The sequence below is a fragment of the Schistocerca nitens genome, chromosome 9 (assembly GCF_023898315.1).
Source record: "Schistocerca nitens isolate TAMUIC-IGC-003100 chromosome 9, iqSchNite1.1, whole genome shotgun sequence".
Lineage (NCBI taxonomy): Eukaryota > Metazoa > Arthropoda > Insecta > Orthoptera > Acrididae > Schistocerca > Schistocerca nitens.
In genome coordinates this window covers 133,783,202-133,801,704 of record NC_064622.1, presented here as the reverse complement: position 1 = coordinate 133,801,704, position 18,503 = coordinate 133,783,202, and the positions used below count along the sequence as shown (strand labels likewise).

The 18,503-nt window shown below is 38.4% G+C and overlaps 1 protein-coding gene across 2 annotated transcripts in view; it reads left to right on the top strand.

The window, feature by feature from the left end:
- Window positions 1–18,503, top strand: part of LOC126203618 (1-acyl-sn-glycerol-3-phosphate acyltransferase gamma-like) — a 75,963-nt gene that overhangs the window by 53,801 nt on the left and 3,659 nt on the right. For both annotated transcript variants that reach the window (XM_049937988.1, XM_049937989.1), the window contains exon 6: window positions 10,321–10,462. In XM_049937988.1, coding sequence (XP_049793945.1) covers window positions 10,321–10,462 — 142 coding nt within the window. The remainder of the gene's footprint in view (window positions 1–10,320; window positions 10,463–18,503) is intronic.

Sequence of the window (18,503 nt, the reverse complement as noted above, 5' to 3'; positions counted from 1 at the left end):
ATATTTTTACTAAATACGTAAAACTGTATGCTGTACAGAAAGTTACAGCTAGTTCAATTATAAGACGAATTAAAGAGGATTATTTTGCAAGTGTAGGAAAACCAAAAGTCATGTTAACAGATGCCTAATATTTTGTGGGATGTAAATGGAAAGAGTTTGTAGATTCCAACCAAATCAAACACATTTTAGTATCCAAATTTCATCCCAAGGTGTCCCACATAGAAAGGGTGTTTAAGGAATTCAGCAGGTTTGTGAGGACCTATATACCTCATAAACATACAAAGTGGATAGAATATGCCACTCCTTTCTTACAAGTTGTTAACAACCTTCCCCATACATCAACTGGATTTACACCAAATGAGGAATGGGAAAAACCTTTGCCCAAGATAACGATACCGGAATTATCACTGGATGACAAAATATGACAAGCAGTAATCAACTTTGAAATGTGGGCTAAATATAGGAAAGGAATTTACGACAGAAAGATGAAACGTACAACACAGTTTAACATAGGACAAAAGGTGTTACATAGAACACATCCCAAACCCACAAGAATTTGAAAACTGAACCGTAAGTGGCAATTACTATAATACTGGACAATACATAATTACCAAAGTCCCATACCCTGGAGCATTCAGATTGGCGCACACATGAACACTGGTAAAGACAAGGGCCTTTACCCACACAAAGACTTGCGAATGTTTATATATTGAAGAAGGGCTGTGTACCCTATAAGTTGCATACATGAATAATAATATTAGACTTAGGATGCTGGAAAATCACATTCCAGAATTTATGTTGTTAGTTGATAAGGAAAATTTTTGTTTGTTTTTTCTTATACGTCAGATGTGTAAATGATGTAAGTTGATGTAACAAGGAAGAATTTTACTTTTGTATGTCTAGATACGATGATACTTTAAACACAAAGTTTTGCCTTGCATGTAGCCCAGTTGTAAATGAATAAACGAACTTGTGAAATGCACGATAGCGCGCAATGCACTACACAACTCGCCATTACATTAGTGGTTACAGAGCGACACAGCACATTCACATTGGGGAGAAAGCTAGGCAACCAACAGCAAGTGCATGCGCACACAACAGACACAGCTGGAAGTGTTGGAGCACCCAAAACAAAACAACCCTATGAGCTTCAGCCTGCACTGACATTTATAAAGCCTGTTGCATACAAAGGGAAATAGAAAATTAATGGAGAGCCTATTCTACAACTATGACTATCCACACAATACACACAGAGAGATAAGCTAAGGGATTATATACATGGAAAGGGATCCTAAACTATGAAATATTTACTAAAGTTGCACTACTATGTACATTATATCTATATAGTTACAAATTTAAGTGTTGAAAGTACACACATTAATTATAATTGAGGGACCAGAAAACCCTTGTTGCAGATAAACGGGCGAGTGCAATATAAGTGTCAAATGGAATAGGAGGTCACACCACACTTATAATACACTTTATCTTTTAGATTTACAAGGCAAGTACCGACACACACATGATACTAAATTTGTGGCAGCACGACTGCACACTGAAATAAGTGAATACATGGTGAAATATATGAAAGAGGTATTAGTGACCATTAAGTCACTGTGCGCTTATCTATGAAGATTTAGTTTTAAGTTACTGTTAAGTTTTTTTTCTTCCGGGGAACGATGCATCGGCACATCTTAAAGTGAAGAAAGATAAATGCTTGTCGAGTGTTGGGTACCATATAAACTTAAGAAAGGACTGCACTGCAAGTAAATATAGTTGTAAGTTTATGATATGTATGGATGTGATAATGCGAAAATGTGTGTAGAAGAATACAGTTCCAGTACGTCGCATATCACGATGCTGAACTAAGGTGGAGCACTACCAAATAATCAAGGGGTCGAAACCTAACTACTATGAGCGTTGACTATCCATATAAGTGTCCCAACACCTTATTTTCATTGAAATTTTTATATATGTTTGCTACTTATTATACACTATTTTATGCTCATTGTACATAACATGTAGTATTGATGATACAACTCTGTATACCTCAGCATATGAAACGTTTATCCTTTATACAATGAACATAACAAGTAAATATTGAGGTGCACTTTAAACACTGAATAAGTATTCAGTACTATTGGTATCGTCAGGTTTGCATTATGTTTATAAACAACAAGCTATTTTGTTCTGGGGATCACAGTTAGGTCTAGTAATGAGGCGTAACTGAGCATATAACTGCCTTTCCATTAAATTTCCTCAACCCTGTAGTGTGTAGATCTATCCTGGAGAATGCTAGAGAGGTGAGGCCACACACAGTTATTTAAGCAGCATGTAGAATTGTTGTTGTATCTATTGTTTACTTCTTCAATTCTTTGAAATTGATAAATATGCTCCAACAAGAAGTCACTGTAAGTTAATTTATGCCATAAAAGGAAAATTAATCCATTATTGTATGAATGTTATGTAAAGAATGTAAAACCATACGAGAGAAAAATGTGTACTCACCTAATTGGAATTGATAATGTAACGAAATTTTGATTTAACAAAATGTGCTAGACAATATGACAATTAGACTGTAATGTCTATAAGCAATGATAATGGCATGTCAGCAAGTGAATGGGATAAATTTATTTTTGTAGTTGTAGTTTTAATTTTTTGTTATGTGTATAGTATTTGGAAAGGACACTACAGAAATTTTGAGTAATTTGGTTTGTTTTGGGTGCTCCAACACTTTCAGCTGTCTGTCGGGCGTGCACATGCTTGCGGTTGGTTGACTAGCTTTCTCCCCAATGTGCATGCGCTGTGTTGCTCTGTTACCACTAACGTCACAGAGAGTTGTGTAGTGTTTTGCACACTACCGTGCATTTCACAAGTCCGTTTATTCATTTACAACTCGGCTACACGCAAGGTGAAGCATTGTGTTTTTAAAGTATCATCACATCTAGACATATAAAAGTAAAATTTTCCTTTTTACATCCACTCACCTTATCATTTACACATTTGACGTATTAGAAAAAACACAAACAAAAATTTTCCTTATCAACTAACAACACAAATTTTGGAATGTGATATTCCAGCATCCTAATTGTAAAATTATTATGCATATTTACAACTTTGGGGGTATACATACATTGATTGTATCTGATACAGCAAGTGTCGATCAAGCTCGTGCCCCCCTCTCCCCTCCAAGGTCACAGAATGGGGGCCTACCATGACCGGTTCAAGTTTTCTGGCGTCGTGGTGGCATTGATCTCTGGGTTGGGCACAACTTCCACTATGTTGACCCTTGGTGTTTGGTTACGCCAACTAGTGTCCTAAGAGGCTCTCAACTGAAATTCTCTTTGCCTCTGCGTGTTATTCATCATATGTGTGTTACTTTGCTGGCCAAATTCCGCTGTGTGCGGGTTATTCGGTTGTATGTTATTGTTTTGCATTTGCCAAGCGATCGGCTGATTATTGCTGGTAGCTTGTGTCTGTATATATTGTACAGGCCGGTCATATGCTATTCATCCATTGTAGTTGTTTTCGCTAAATCTCTGCCAATTTCTTTTACATCCACTTTTGTATTTATGGCTTTCTCCATTGCCATTGTGGTTACCATTACCATATGCCGGTGTGGGGTAAGGTTGTCATCCGTGTTGTACTATGAATCCGTTGTTTACTTGTTGGTCCGCAAATATCTGTGACACTATCGGCGTATTAACAGGCTTGGGTTGTACTGGTCTCTCTTCATATATTAAATCTATTGAGTCCAGTACAGATAGAAAGTATTCGGTGTTGTGTTCCAGGATGGCAATGAGATGTCCCTAATGTGGGCAGGAAGACGGCCCTTCAAAATTTTCAGCACGTGTACTTAAGACACTGGGTTCTTTTAGTATCTGGTTTTATTCAAATATTTTTCAAAATAGCCCATTAAGCTTCCATACTTGCTATTGAATGGAACTGGGTTGAATACTTCACGTCTGAGCCTGTCTTGTATGGCCTCAGACCAATAATTATCCACAAATGCTCTCTCAAACTGTTCATAATGGTGGCAACATCCCGCCATGTCCATAGTCCATAGCAGAATATCACCCGGTGTGTATCCAACAACAAATCTAATTTTCTGGGCTTTGGTCCACGTATGAGGTAAAACATTTCTAAGTGCTCTGATAAAGACCACAGTGTGTGTTCTTTTCCCTTCAGAAGTAAATATTGGAAATTGTCGATGCCTAAGTAGTCACTCATCTGCAAGTAATGTTGACAAACATGCCACGCTGTCAGTGACAGGCATGTTTATGTTCGCTTGTGGGGTAGTGCATGGCAGTTGCACTTGCTCGACAGGTGCAACTGCTGGCAAGTGTTGTTGCATTGTGCAACCTTCGCTATTTCCCTTAAACGGACTAACCCCATATTGTGGGTAACGAATGAAGGTATCTAATATCTCTAAAAGCATAGGTTTGTTTTCTCTCCTATATTGTTTTGTAATGTCAGTAGTCTTGGCAACACTGCCTTGTAACCTTTCCTCTGCTTACTTTAAACCCGAGTCTATTTTAGCTAGAAGTTGACTTCCTTTCTCTTTTAGAGCTTCTTCTACAGTATGTACATAAATTTTGCATTCTGACACTACCTTTTCAGCAAAGGTGCTGCCCTTATCCAGCATCCCGGCTTCATCTTTTTCAGTTATTTCCCTTACATCTGCAGTTAACTTATCGATCTGTTTTTTGGTTAATTCTGACTCTAAACTTAACTGATCTACTCTTAGACTGAACTTGTGTAATTCTGTAGGGAGGTTTTGGCATATGTCTTGCAGCTTTCTGACTGCATTCATCATATTTTTTACAGATGCATGCACTTGGGATTAAGTCTCCTGAATTTGAGAATATGCTTCACTAAGGTTTTGCAGCTCGCCTGCAAGTTGGTCCTGTTTACAATCTATGGATGTTACCTTGTCTGTTAATGTATTTATGAGCGTTGGAACTTAAATAGTGGCAACTATTTATTCACAACCGATACAAAAGAGTTACATGTTTGCATCTGTTACTATCCTTCAAAGTAGTCATCAGCGTTGTGTAGAACCCGTTGTCAGGAATGTGAAAGGTGTAGTATACCATTAGCAGAGCCTGTTCTGTTGATGGTGCGAATGGAGTGGTCTACTGCCTGTCGAATCTCTGGAACAGTTCGGAAGCAAATGCCACGAAGTGGTTCCTTCACCTTCGGAATCAAATCAAAGTCACAAGGACTTAGTCCAGGGAGTATGGTGGATGGAACAGTACTTCCCAGTCCCATCGACCAGACAGAGCAGCCACAGCTTGCGCTGTATGCGTCTGCGCATTGTTGTGCAAAATGATGAGTGGGTTGCGCAGAGAAGGTCGCTGCTTCTTTCGCAAAGCTGGCCACAGGTGATGCTTCAAAAACGAACAGGAGTACTGTGTATTGATAGACTGCTGTGGAGGAATGTAATGCCTTAGGATAATACCATCACAGTCGTACACGAGAATCACCACAACTTTCATCATACTTAGGCTGTTGTGCACTTTTGACTTTCTTGGTGACCCATAATGACGCCATTCGTTGGATTGGCGTTTCAGTTTTGGTTTCGTGGCATTCGCTTCAGGACTGTTCCAGAGATTTTACAGGCAGTAGACCGCTCCATTCGCACCATCAACAGAACAGGCTCTGCTAATGGTATGCTACGCCTTCCACATTCCTGGCAACGGGTTCTACACAACGCTGATGACTACTTTGAAGGATAGTAACAGGTGCAAAAATGTAACTCTTTTGTATCGTTCTGAATAAATAGTTGACCTAAGTTCCAACCCTTATATATTGCGGGACATGTCGGTAATTATTTCTTGTTTTAGTGCTTTAGCGGGCCCTGTGAACTTAACGGATAATTCAGTGAGTATAGTTTAGCTCACCTCACACCACTGAACTGTTGACTAATACTATTGTTAAAATCATTAAGTGCCTGATTTTGCTGTGTAAACTGTTGTCCTATATTTTCCTGATGTCTTGTGAACTGCTGTGTAAACTATTGTATTATTATATGTAAAAACAAAGATGATGTGACTTACCGAACGAAAGCGCTGGCAGGTCGATAGACACACAAACAAACACAAACACACACACAATATTCAAGCTTTCGCAACAAACTGTTGCCTCATCAGGAAAGAGGGGAAGGAGAGGGAAAGACGAAAGGATGTGGGTTTTAAGGGAGAGGGTAAGGAGTCATTCCAATCCCAGGAGCGGTAAGACTTACCTTAGGGGGAAAAAAGGACAGGTATACACTCGCGCACACACACATATCCATCCACACATATACAGACACAAGCAGACATATTTAAATAAATATATTTAAATAAATATGTCTGCTTGTGTCTGTATATGTGTGGATGGATATATGTGTGTGTGTGTGTGTGTGTGTGTGTGTGTGTGTGTGTGTGCGAGTGTATACCTGTCCTTTTTTCCCCATAAGGTAAGTCTTTCCGCTCCCGGGATTGGAATGACTCCTTACCCTCTCCCTTAAAACCCACATCCTTTCGTCTTTCCCTCTCCTTCCCCTCTTTCCTGATGAGGCAACAGTTTGTTGCGAAAGATTGAATATTGTGTGTGTGTTTGTGTTTATTTGTGTGTCTATCGACCTGCCAGCGCTTTCGTTCGGTAAGTCACATCATCTTTGTTTTTACATATATTTTTCCCACGTGGAATGTTTCCCTCTATTATATTGATATCAGCTATTGTATTATTAGTTGCACGACTTGTGTCAAATTGTGGGTGTCACTAGTATTTTCATTGCTTTTTCAAACTGTTTTCTGCTCTTGTGTTTGTGACACAGTGAGCAAATAGTCAGAGGAAGTTTCACTGTCGCGCACTTCAGTTTCACTATTTGGAAAAATGTATCCCAGTGAGAACTGAGAAAGTGTGTCATTGGGCATCATAAAAGTGTCATCATGATAAGTTATATCACCACTGTCATCAATTTTTAATGGTGGGACACCAACCTGGTTGTTTTGGTAGCCATCAGCCAGTTCACAAGTTGGCCCATTACTTTCAACTGTTGCCAAGCTTAGATTTCTGCCATCTTGGCGTATTGCATTTTGTAATGAGTTTTCAACAATGGCCATTTCCGTTGACTCCATTGTGTACAATGTTTGACAAAATTATGAAAAGAAAGAATAAATTTTAAACATGAAATTTTGTTTGTATCAGTACTTTTAAATTAAAGCTGATTTATATGTGTATTCATCACTAATAGACCTGATTATTCTCTGATATAGTCTTACAGAATTTGAATGAATTATTTTGCACTTTAATGTTGACGTTACACAAAGCTTCGTATAGAAATGCTCTTTCCATTAAAGACATTAATTGGAAGGAAAAGAGATTATGTACTGTGAGAGAGACGGCGCCATGTGCAGCCTTACATACAGCAAAGCAGCATCCTACCTTTACCGCTGAAATCAGCATTCCTGGTGTGCCTCGTTTGTAGGCAGTATTTAATTTTAATTTGGTTCTTCAGGTTGTTAATAGTTCCAATCTTACAGACATATAACACATGCAGCAAAGGCCTCATTAGTTTCTTGTAACGATAAAATGGATCCCTTATCTCAAAAATTTTTTATCTCAACAATTGAATGGTCTGTTCATATTCCACTCGGCACTGTCCTTTGAACCGTCGCCATTGAATAGTTGCTGATGGAATAGGAGAATAGGGGGTCCTGCATAAAATATAACATATAATGGAAACTGATTAAAAATTGCTGCTTAAATGATTAAAAATAGAACATTTGAAAGCATAATTGAAAAAAATTTGGGAAGTACTCATATCCTGAGTGAACTTTAGCTGGCATTAATATCAAAGACCTTCAATATTCAATACATTATTAGATTAACATTTGTAAATTATGTTCATCATTTTCTTTTTAGCACTATTCTGTGTAGAGATTGGTACGACAATATGACAATACTGGTTCCGGATCGCCACTCCTCTGCTCACGCAAATTATTCTTGTTAGCTTCATTCTCCTGATGCAGGATTCTCGGTGCGTCACGAAATATTGAACAGAATATTACTGTGCAAATAAACTTTGCTATCCTGATTACTTTCTATAATAATTTTTAATGTACGATTGGAATACACATTTTTTAACAATGTTAACTCGACGGAAATCGTAATATGTCCGCCTGCTATGACTTATTGAGACAAACAGGTGAATATATAAAAATTCATCAGTTGTAGAATGTATCTATACTTTTTTTGTTTCTATGCCAATATTGTAAAAAAAAATTATTATTATTAATATGATACATTACAAGCTACATACTGGCGGAGTTGTCATTCTCCGTCTTGGTAGCATCTGAAAGGCTTCATCTGGTAGGTCCTTTAACATGGTGGTCACTTTCACTCGAATGTTCTGTTGAGTCCCAAAATGACATCCTTTTCAGATGTTTTGAATTTTGAGAAAGGAAAGGATGCCACGAGGACTCAGATCAGATAAACATGGGGCTGTGGAACAACAGGAATGCCTTTTGAGGTAAATTCCAGATGGAAGTGGCCGTGTGACATGGGGCATTGTCGTGATATATCTTCCACTTGTCTGCAGTGCCCTTTTCCTGAGCCTTTCAAGGACATCTTTGTAAAAAACTTTGTTGACAGTTTTTTTCCTGGAGGGACAAATTCCTTATGCATGATATCCGTATGGTCAAAGTCAGTCGGCATTGTTTTCATTTTTGATTTGCTCATTCAGTCAAGATGTCTCAGTGTGTGACTCCTCACTTTAGCACATCGTCTCAGGACCATACTCAGAAATCCAGGATTCATCACCTGTTATCATATGACTGAACCATTTGTGGTCATGGACAATCATCTCAAGATGATCAATGCACATATTCCTTAGATTGTCCTTCTGGTCAGTTGTGAGGTTCTTTTGGCACTGTTTTGGTGCAAACCTTTCGCATATGCAAATATTTGGACAACTTTTAATGTACGGTGAGTGTGTTTAAGTTAACAAGTCAATCATCAACCTTATTATTAAATGTTGGCCTGATCTCATTAGAGCATGCATACGTTCAACATTTTCATTGGTTTTGGAAGTTGCAGGTCTCCCTGAGTGAGGTTCACCTTCAGCGTGTTCTCGGCCTTCCAAAAGTGATTTGAGGCAGCAAAAACGTGTGCTCTTAATGAGGAATGTTTCCCATAGGCCTGTTTCACCTTTTCAGAGATCACTGATTCCCCAGGTGTAACAGAAAACTTTATTGCATAATGTTGCTCTAAATTCTGCTGTTCCATTTTCATAATACACAACAAAAAACAGCTTCATTGATGGTGCACCCAAAAATCACATGATGCCTATACGGAGCTGAAACTTGGACTGAACCTCTGGAATCGATGAACACTCCCATCTACATAAATTAAGTAGAACAACATGGCATTGCCAGATCACTCACAATGTTGCCAGTCTCATTACTTTTCTCACACCCCTCATATGTTGTGTTATGTATTTGGTACTTTCATTGAATAAAGATAGGAACTTTCTTGTTATCATTTGATAGCTAATGACCAAATAAACAGAAACTGAGCTTGTTTAACAGAAAAGGGGAAAATGTTTAAGGAAACAAGACTATACATGTATTAGGAGTAAGCCAGGTGTTAGCATCGACATAATGATAGAGCTAAACAATTGTCCTTTTGTCTTTTCCAGTCCTCAACAGAAAACTATTAGTAACATCTGTCTTCACCTAATGTACACGGTAACTTTGCTATTGAATCCGTGGAGTAGTTACGTTCTTAGAGTCCTCCGTTTTTCTAGTTGATGGAACCTCTACTTCCAAAAGTTATTCTCTCCAAAGATTTTTTTTTCTCTTTTTTCCCCCCTCCAGATTCTGGTCTCATTCTTTAATTTTCTGTGTACTTGTGTCATATGTTTGCCTCTGTAGGAACGGAAAGTGCAGTCAAAATGACTGTTTTCAGTTTTTCCTGTTAAATTATCCATGATGATAATACTTTTGTACCTGCGTTGCATTTGTGGCTAAATAAATCATAAGTTGTTAATTCAAATTGGGCATGATTTAATGGAAATATCCTTCTTGTCATCTGGCAACAGGAATGGGATTCTGCCCTTTACCATTAACTTTGCCAAGACCAGGTTAACATACCGACTCTGCGCAGATATAGAATAAGACCAGGAAAAAAAGAGAAGAATATCATTCCTCTCTCTCTCTCTCTCTCTCTCTCTCTCTGTGTGTGTGTGTGTGTGTGTGTGTGTGTGTGTGTGTGTGTGTGTGTGTGTTTTATATTTCACTTTTGAGATTAATAATGCCCTATTCATCATTCCTCCAGAACAGAAACTCCTACTATCAATAACTTTCTACAAGGCAAAAGTGTGGAAGCTCACCTCTACATTGATCGTATTCCTGTAGAAGAAGTACCTACAAAAGAAGAAGAATGTGCTGCATGGTTGCATCAATTGTACCAGAAAAAGGTATTTACCACTCACAAGTAATATAACAAACACTTGTTATCGTGTAGTAGGCATTAATTTTGAATACAATTACATTATTTATTTGGTGATATACATTTTTAAAATGTACACTAAGGTGAATATTATAAAAACTGCTGATATTTGATTTCTGGGCCTAAGGCAACAGTTAGACATAGTTATCTGCTTAATGTTTTGTCTTTGACTACTGGAGACTTCATCAGAGGTTTTAACAACTCAGGAAGCTGTTGCAGACTAAGACAAGCTCAGCAAGTCAACCTGTGTATATGTATCCATTTAACGGTCAGTTCATGACATCATCAGACCACTGCCTAAGATCACGGAGTCATGCTGACGTATACTGTGGACTTAACAGTAGGGAACAGTTGACGCTGACTGTTTTATCACTAGGACCCATAACTTGTCTAATTTCAATCCTTCTCCTTTTCTGTTGAAATTGTTTTTGGATTTTGAATTTATGTGGCCTCTTTGTATATCCTAGGGTAGCAATTAATAGAGCATGCTAAAATGTCAGTGTTAGAGAAATGAATTTGGTGGTTTCATGGTCCTAGTGCATTATCTGTTACTGCCGATTTATCCATCTTGCTCAGGCATCAATTGCTCGTGTTCCTTGAGGTGGGTGTTAATGCTTACTTTTGTAGTTCCTGTGTACATTTGACCACTTGCTGAGCTTGTTTGAGTCTGTGACAGCTTCCTGAGTCATTAAAACCTGTGAAATCTACAGCAGTGGAAGACGAAATGTTACGCAGATAATTATGCCTTGTACCACAGCCTTATAGTGATCGTCGTTGTCATAGTAGTCTTCACTACAAAAATGGGTTTGATGTTCCTCTCAATTCTAGTAGATCCTCTGCAAATCTCTTCATCTCTGCATAACTACTGGAACCTATACTCTCTCTCTCTCTCTCTCTCTGTCTCTCTGTCTCTCTGTCTCTCTAATTTAACTATTTCTTGCTGCTTCAATATAACACATCCCTTTCTTGAGGCAAGTTGCGACATGAAGCTCTCTTCTCTCCAGTTAGATCCAGTACCTCTTCTGTAGTTAATCTACCCATCTAATCTTCAGTGTTTTTCTGGAACACAGTGTTTTGAAAGCTTGCATTCTCTTCTTGCCTGCACTGGTCCACATTTCGTTTCCATATAAGGCTACATTCCAGAGAAATACTAATGAAGATAGTCTGGGACCCTTGCTATGTTTCATGTGGAAAATCCATTTTGTCCTGTAATATTGTTACATAACTATTATTGCAAAGCACAACTAGCAGCTAAGTCAGTATTCCCTGTTTTCTGCTTCATTTGGTGCATTTTTACATTTTGTCCTTTCATCAATCAAAACTATCACATGTGTAATCCAAGGATTCCTACTAGAATTTTTCTCTTTGCCTGTTGATCCTCTGTTGCCCTCATATTTCACCTCTCAGAGCTAACCATACACCCTAGACTGTGTTTATTTCATGTAGTTCAGTAAATTGTACCATAATACTCACTTTGCATCTCTGGTTTTTGAAATGTAACCCTGTTCTATTCTCCTTAACTTCCTACCTCTCTGCCTGTGTAGTTTAATCAGATTTAATCTACAATTTAAGACCAGTGAGTTGTGTTCATAACCATATTTGCTCCTGGATGTGGTTTTGGTGTTTAAAACGTGATTTTGAAATATTTATCTTACCATTATATAATCTGAGAACTGCTGGTGTCTCGATATTCCTACCTGTACATCGTTCTTTAATGATTTTAAACCTAGTGCTAGCAGTGACTAAATTGGCTGTGTGGAAAAGTCTGTTGGGTAACTTTCCCTTTTGTTACTTTATCCCAGTCAATGTTCTACCACTACTTGGTCCATTTACATTTGTGTGACCAGTGCCCATGTTTGACACCAACAAGCAGTAACCCCTTACAGACTGTAGGTGGCAGCACTAGAAGAGGAGAGTATATAAAGGGGCCGTGGGGAAACAGTGCACTCATTGCCATAATGCAGAAACAAGTGATTTATCTGACATCCAAAAGACAGTCATTTGCTTCCGGGCCAAGAGTGAAAGCACATCTGAAATGGCTAAGTATAAAGTATACCATGCATGGCAAAACGATGCTGCCCAAAACTGGCACTGAGGCAACTGTGGTGCACATCGTGCCGAAGTTAATGGGGATGAAGGATGACTGTGGAGATTTGTATGAGCAAATATAAGTACAATTGTTGAGCAACTCACCACCCAGATGAGCCAAGGGGTACTATCTAGTATTGCCTCGGTTCGGAAATGTCTTAATCCAGGGCTAATGTGCAGAGCAATCTTGAATTGTGGGGAGGTGCAGTAGTCTCCATGTGACCCATATTTTGATTTTGGTGCTTCCTCTTCGTTTACTGCTCTTATGTCAAATAAAAACAGAACGGATTTCTGTGGCCGGGAGCTGTCGAGTGAATCGGAACACATTCACATAATAACGGAAGGTTCAAATGTGTTATTAGTGTTAATCACCTTGCAGAACAATGGTTAATGTTTTCTGCTGAGGCAGTCAATTTATTTGAAGTGAAATGTTTAATTCCACACTGTTGGCTAGTTTCAATTGTTCACTGCATTTCAAGTGCATGTTTGTCTTCTAGCATGTATGGCATTATACCATAATAAAGAACCAAACATAATGCAGTACTGGTACACCAAGAAAATTTACATCCCAAAAACCAAACTGAAAAGCTTAATATCAGGTCGAGGCCTACTTCATTGAGAATCTGGACATACGAATGTGCACTTCAAGCCAAATTATGCATTTTAGTATGGTTCAGAAAAATTCCGATGCTCTTGGAGTATCCTCTGATCTCTTGTTTCTTTTATGACCTCACATAAGATATTTTAATGTTTTACATGTGCAAACATACAGGCTTTGTACGTCATCGTACCTGCGCAAGCGCAGTGACACCTGTTATCTGGTGCGCTCTGGCATCTGCTGGAACAAACCTGTTTCTAACAGGTCGTGGTAAAATATTGCGAATGGTGGTTTGAAAAGCATTACTTTCAAAGTAAATTTCCTTTTACACAATATGAACTATCGAGCCATTTAGAAGAATTTAGAGTCCAGATCAGACATTTACATCATTATTAAAAATTTGTGTGATGTATTGTAAAGCATAACACGTGCAAAAAAGATCATCATCATATGTGAATACTTAGCTTCTCTTGCAGCCTATTAATATTCAAGACCGATATTATGTGTGAAAGCTTTGCTTTTTTTGTAGAAACACTATGTATATTAATTTAAACCATTAACTTTTCCTATTTGTGTGTTCGCTTTACTCGGCAGTGATGTTGCTATTGGCTGACTACATCACATGTCCTATGCTCTGAATATCTGCTGTTATTTGGCTGGTGAGATCACGTGACATGAGCGATAATTGGCTTACAAAAGCACATCACAATCTATGCGGTGTTTTGTGGAATTCGAATTTAAACTTACGTAATACGAAAATACGCACCTTACATGTTCCTGCACATCAAAGATATTTCAAAAACGTGTCTTTTATCCCTGAGTTTCATTTTCTAAAGTGGTGGGAAATTCTACACCAGTGTATAAAACCATAACCATTCAAAGGATTGATAAGTTTTACAGTTCCGATGGAAAGTATACTGTCACTTAACATGAATACACTGGGAGAAAGTGTACTTTTAACCGGGAAATCTGGGAATTTTTTTTACTTGTCTGCGTTATACGCCCTGAGTACACACGTCAAGGATGATGACGTGAAGTGAAATAGAGCTGCTACTACATGAGAAAATATAGACTACCTTGGACAGCAGAGAAGATAAAAAAAATGATACCAACATGTTTGATGTTGTCAGACATTAGACTGGAAGCAGAAAATTGTTAAATTCACAAAATTTAACTTAGAATTAATGACTGGTGATTGTGGTTCCATCAATGGTCTCTGCCAACATGTATTTAATCATGTTTATAGTACACTTCTTAGGGTCACTAAACTAAGCCCTTTTTTATGTTGCTAAGCCTCTTGTTAATTTTTCCATAATTATGTAAATATTGAAGGAACCTGGTGTTACAGAAACATATTTTTGAGTAAAACTGTTCTGGAATTGTGTTCAGGTGTAAAAGGGGATGGATGTGGGGTGCACACGATATACTGGAGAAAACTGTGTGTGAATGTAAACTTGCAGCTCTGTCATTCTTGTAACTTGAGCTACAGTCTGTAGATCTTGTCAAATGGTGACCAATAAAGTTGGTTGACTAGTCTTGAGAGCCAACTTCAAATGGTTATACACAATCCAATGGGGGCAATACCACCTGGTGTGCGTATGGCACACCATGTCACTGCTAGATGGAAGTGGTGTGTTCTGCTTTTGCCACACACCATGTCTGTGCTATTGACAGCTAACGAACATGGCTGCCTTGGTTATGCGAGTTTCCCTGTACCTGAAAATGAGAAATGATCCATTTGTATCTGAATTTTTGTACGTTTTAATAGGAATTTCAAAGTGGCATGACTATGTTTTGTATTCATCTGTTGTTAAATTACTGTGAATGTACACAATTACTGCTTTTTGTTTTGTAATAATAATCATGGTTGTTAATATACCAGCTATTTGAAGAACTATAGTTAATGTGGCAAGTAACAAAATTACATACTATCTGGTGACGAGTGTTCAGAGAATTATAAAGATGATCCAAAATGGTAACAGCAGAACTGTGAGCTTATAAGATGTTGACACTCGAACAGTGTCAGTTTATGGAACAACAGGAAGCATCAAAAGAACAATGTGATTTGTTACAGTTGCTGACAAAATACAGTGCTATTGCTCTGGATAAAAAATCAAATGTACCAGCATTTACCGCGCTTGAAAGGTAGAGTAAAGAAGCAATGGGACATGTACCTGTGCCACCAAAATCGGTGTTTCAAGGCACACCTGGGAAAAGAAAAGGACTGTTTTCTGTCTTGGGTCGGGACAGACATGTTTGACCTTCTGACTGAACTCTTTGGACAGAAGGACGTCAGCAAGTAAAACTATTCCAAGCTGGTTAAGGAAATAGCAATAAGTTTTAAAGCAAAAACTTATGTGCTGGTGGCCACTTACAAATTTCTGAGTAGAAAAAAGAAGCCTGGGTAGACATTTTCAGAATGGGTGGCTGATTCACGTGGTGTTGCAAGAGATTGCAATTTCATTTTTGAACATGACGGTCAAGAGATTGCTTTTATTGACAGACTGATCGGAGATGTCATTGTACTGCATAGCCCTCATGATACATGTGGAATTCATCCGTGTAACAAAGTTATCTTTCTCTGGAAGAAGTTTTAAAGATTGTTGAAACATATGAAGCTGCTGAACAAATTGAAACAGTCAAGCTTGAAAATACAGGAGATTCACTCGAAATTTTTCGACTTGCACTACAGCTTCAGAAGGCAACATTCAGGAAGTTCATCAAAAGATAGGAACCCTAACCAAGGAAAGTATAAGTCTTGCCCAAAATGTGGAATGAGCAATAACTGGAGTGAATGCAGTTCACATATCTACAAGAAGACTTGCCACATTCCACCATGTCTGGAGTACCCACCATTCAGTGAAAAATACAAAATACGAACACAAGAATAAAGATGAATTAAGGCACAGGGTAAATGCCACTTAGTTCAGACTCACCTTTTACCTCTACACTGTCATTGTCTGAGTTCTGGTCCATGGACGATCCACTGGAATTGCCCAACGAGATAATTATATTTTATATATTACTCTTGACTCTCGCTTCACTTTTCCACACTTCGTTAACAACTGTTTCTGTGTGGCACAGAACATTTCTCCAATTCTCAGGTGTTATTGGTGCCACTGCTTCATCTAACAGTTGTTGAATTTCTGCCACAGTGAACCTTTTATTTGTTGCCACATAATTTTTAATCTGTGCCCAAACCATTTTGATGGTGTTAAAGTGGCAGTAGTATGGTGGAAGCTTAAGAACACTGTGGCCATGTTCTTTTGCTACCTCATCCACAACACACTGTTGATATTGTGGCTTATTTTTCTTTAGTATTTCCATGAGCTCTGCCTTACATAAATCATCCTGAATTTTCACATTGTGGCATTTCAACCATTCAACAATGTTAGCTTTTTTCATTGCCATTGTTAGAGCTTTATTTTTAATGATTGAATGGTATGGGGCATTATCGATTACAGTGACTGATGGCCGATTTAAGCTTGTGAGTAGTTGCCCTCGAACCACTTCAGAAAACTATTGTGGTTCATATCTCCTTGTGGTAGTCATTTGTTTCCCCCAATTTGTAAATGAGGAGATAGTTAGATATGAAACCAGATGCAGTTACAGCATGCAAGACAATAATTCTTGTGTCCTTTCCTAACAGAATATGAGGACTTCCACATAAGTTATCATCTGTCCAGTCTTTTCTGATAGAATGACCAACATTTATTGACATTTCGTCGAGCCACAGACTGTCTTCAAATGGCACTTTAACGATAGTTCTTAAAAAATCAACAATGCCGTGTAACAATGTTGCCTCTCTCCATTATAATGTTCCATCCATTAATTTTTTTATCTGAGGGCTCTGACAACTTAACAAAGACTTTTTGCTACCACTGAATAACTCTGCCTTATGAAGAATAATGCACAATTTTTTAATTGTTCGGTGTTCTTTTCTTTTGTAATATCCATATACGTGGCGATGAACAGCATCTTCTAGAAAAGAGTCACCGGGCCACAATTGCTCATGATTGGTTTGATGAACATTTTGGACAATGAGTGAACGATTTGGTCACACACATCACTTGACGGGAATCCCATCGAACATTTATACGACATATTTGAGAGATCAGTTCATGCACAAAATCCTGCACCGGTAACACTTTTGCAGTTATGGATGGCTATAGAGGCAGCATGGCTCAATATTTCTGCAGGGGACTTCCAACTACTTCTTGTGTCCATGCCACATAGTGTTGTTGCACTATGCTGGGCAAAAGGAGGCCCGACATGATATTAGGAGGTATCCCATGACTTGTCAATCTGTTGTAGAATTATGGAACATGTTTTATGTTCAAGAATTATGATGTTTTTGGAAAATGAACAGCTTCTCTATAGCAAAACTCCACTCGCTATGTTCCTCCATGAGATCCACAACGCAGTGGACAATGGCGCTCAGGCTGATGCCGTGTTCCTGGACTTCAGTAAGGCATTTGACAGTGTCCTACATTGCCGTTTAATGAAAAAAATACGAACTTATGGAGTATTGGAGCAGACTTGCGATTGGATTCAAGACTTTCTTTCAGATAGAACTCGTTGCTCTTAACGGAACTAAATCAACAGAAATAAAGGTAATATCCAGAATACCACAGGGAAGTGTGATAGGACCGTTACTGTTCACAATATATATAAATGATCTGGTAGAAAGCGTCGGATGCTCTTTAAGGCTATTCACAGATAATGCAGTTGTTTACACTGAAGTAGCAATGCCAGAAGACAGTAAGAATTTGCAGAACGACCTGCAGAGAATTGATGAATGGTGCAGACTCTGGCTGTTGACCCTTAATGTTCATAAATGTAACATATTGCACATACATAGGAAAAGAAATCCACTACTGTACAGCTACACTACTGATGACAAACAGCTGGAGACAGCGTCTGCCATAAAATGTCTAGGCGTAACTATCCAGAGCGACCTTAAGTGGAATGACCATATAAAACAGATAGTAGGAAAAGCAGACACAAGACTCGGCTTCATCAGAAGAATCTTAAAGAAAGAAGTGACTTATAAGGCGCTTGTTCACACGATTCTTGAGTATTGTTCATATATCTTGGATCCCTATCAGGTAGGACTGATAGAGGAGATAGAGAAGATCCAACAAAGAGTGGTGCGTTTCATCACAGGATTGTTTAGTTGGTGTGAGAGCGTTATGGAGATGCTAAACAAACTCCAATGGCAGATGTTACAAGAGAGACATTGTGCATCATGGAGAGATTTAATATTGAAATTCCGTACCAGCACTTTTCAGGAGGAGTTGGACAACATATTATTTCTCCCACA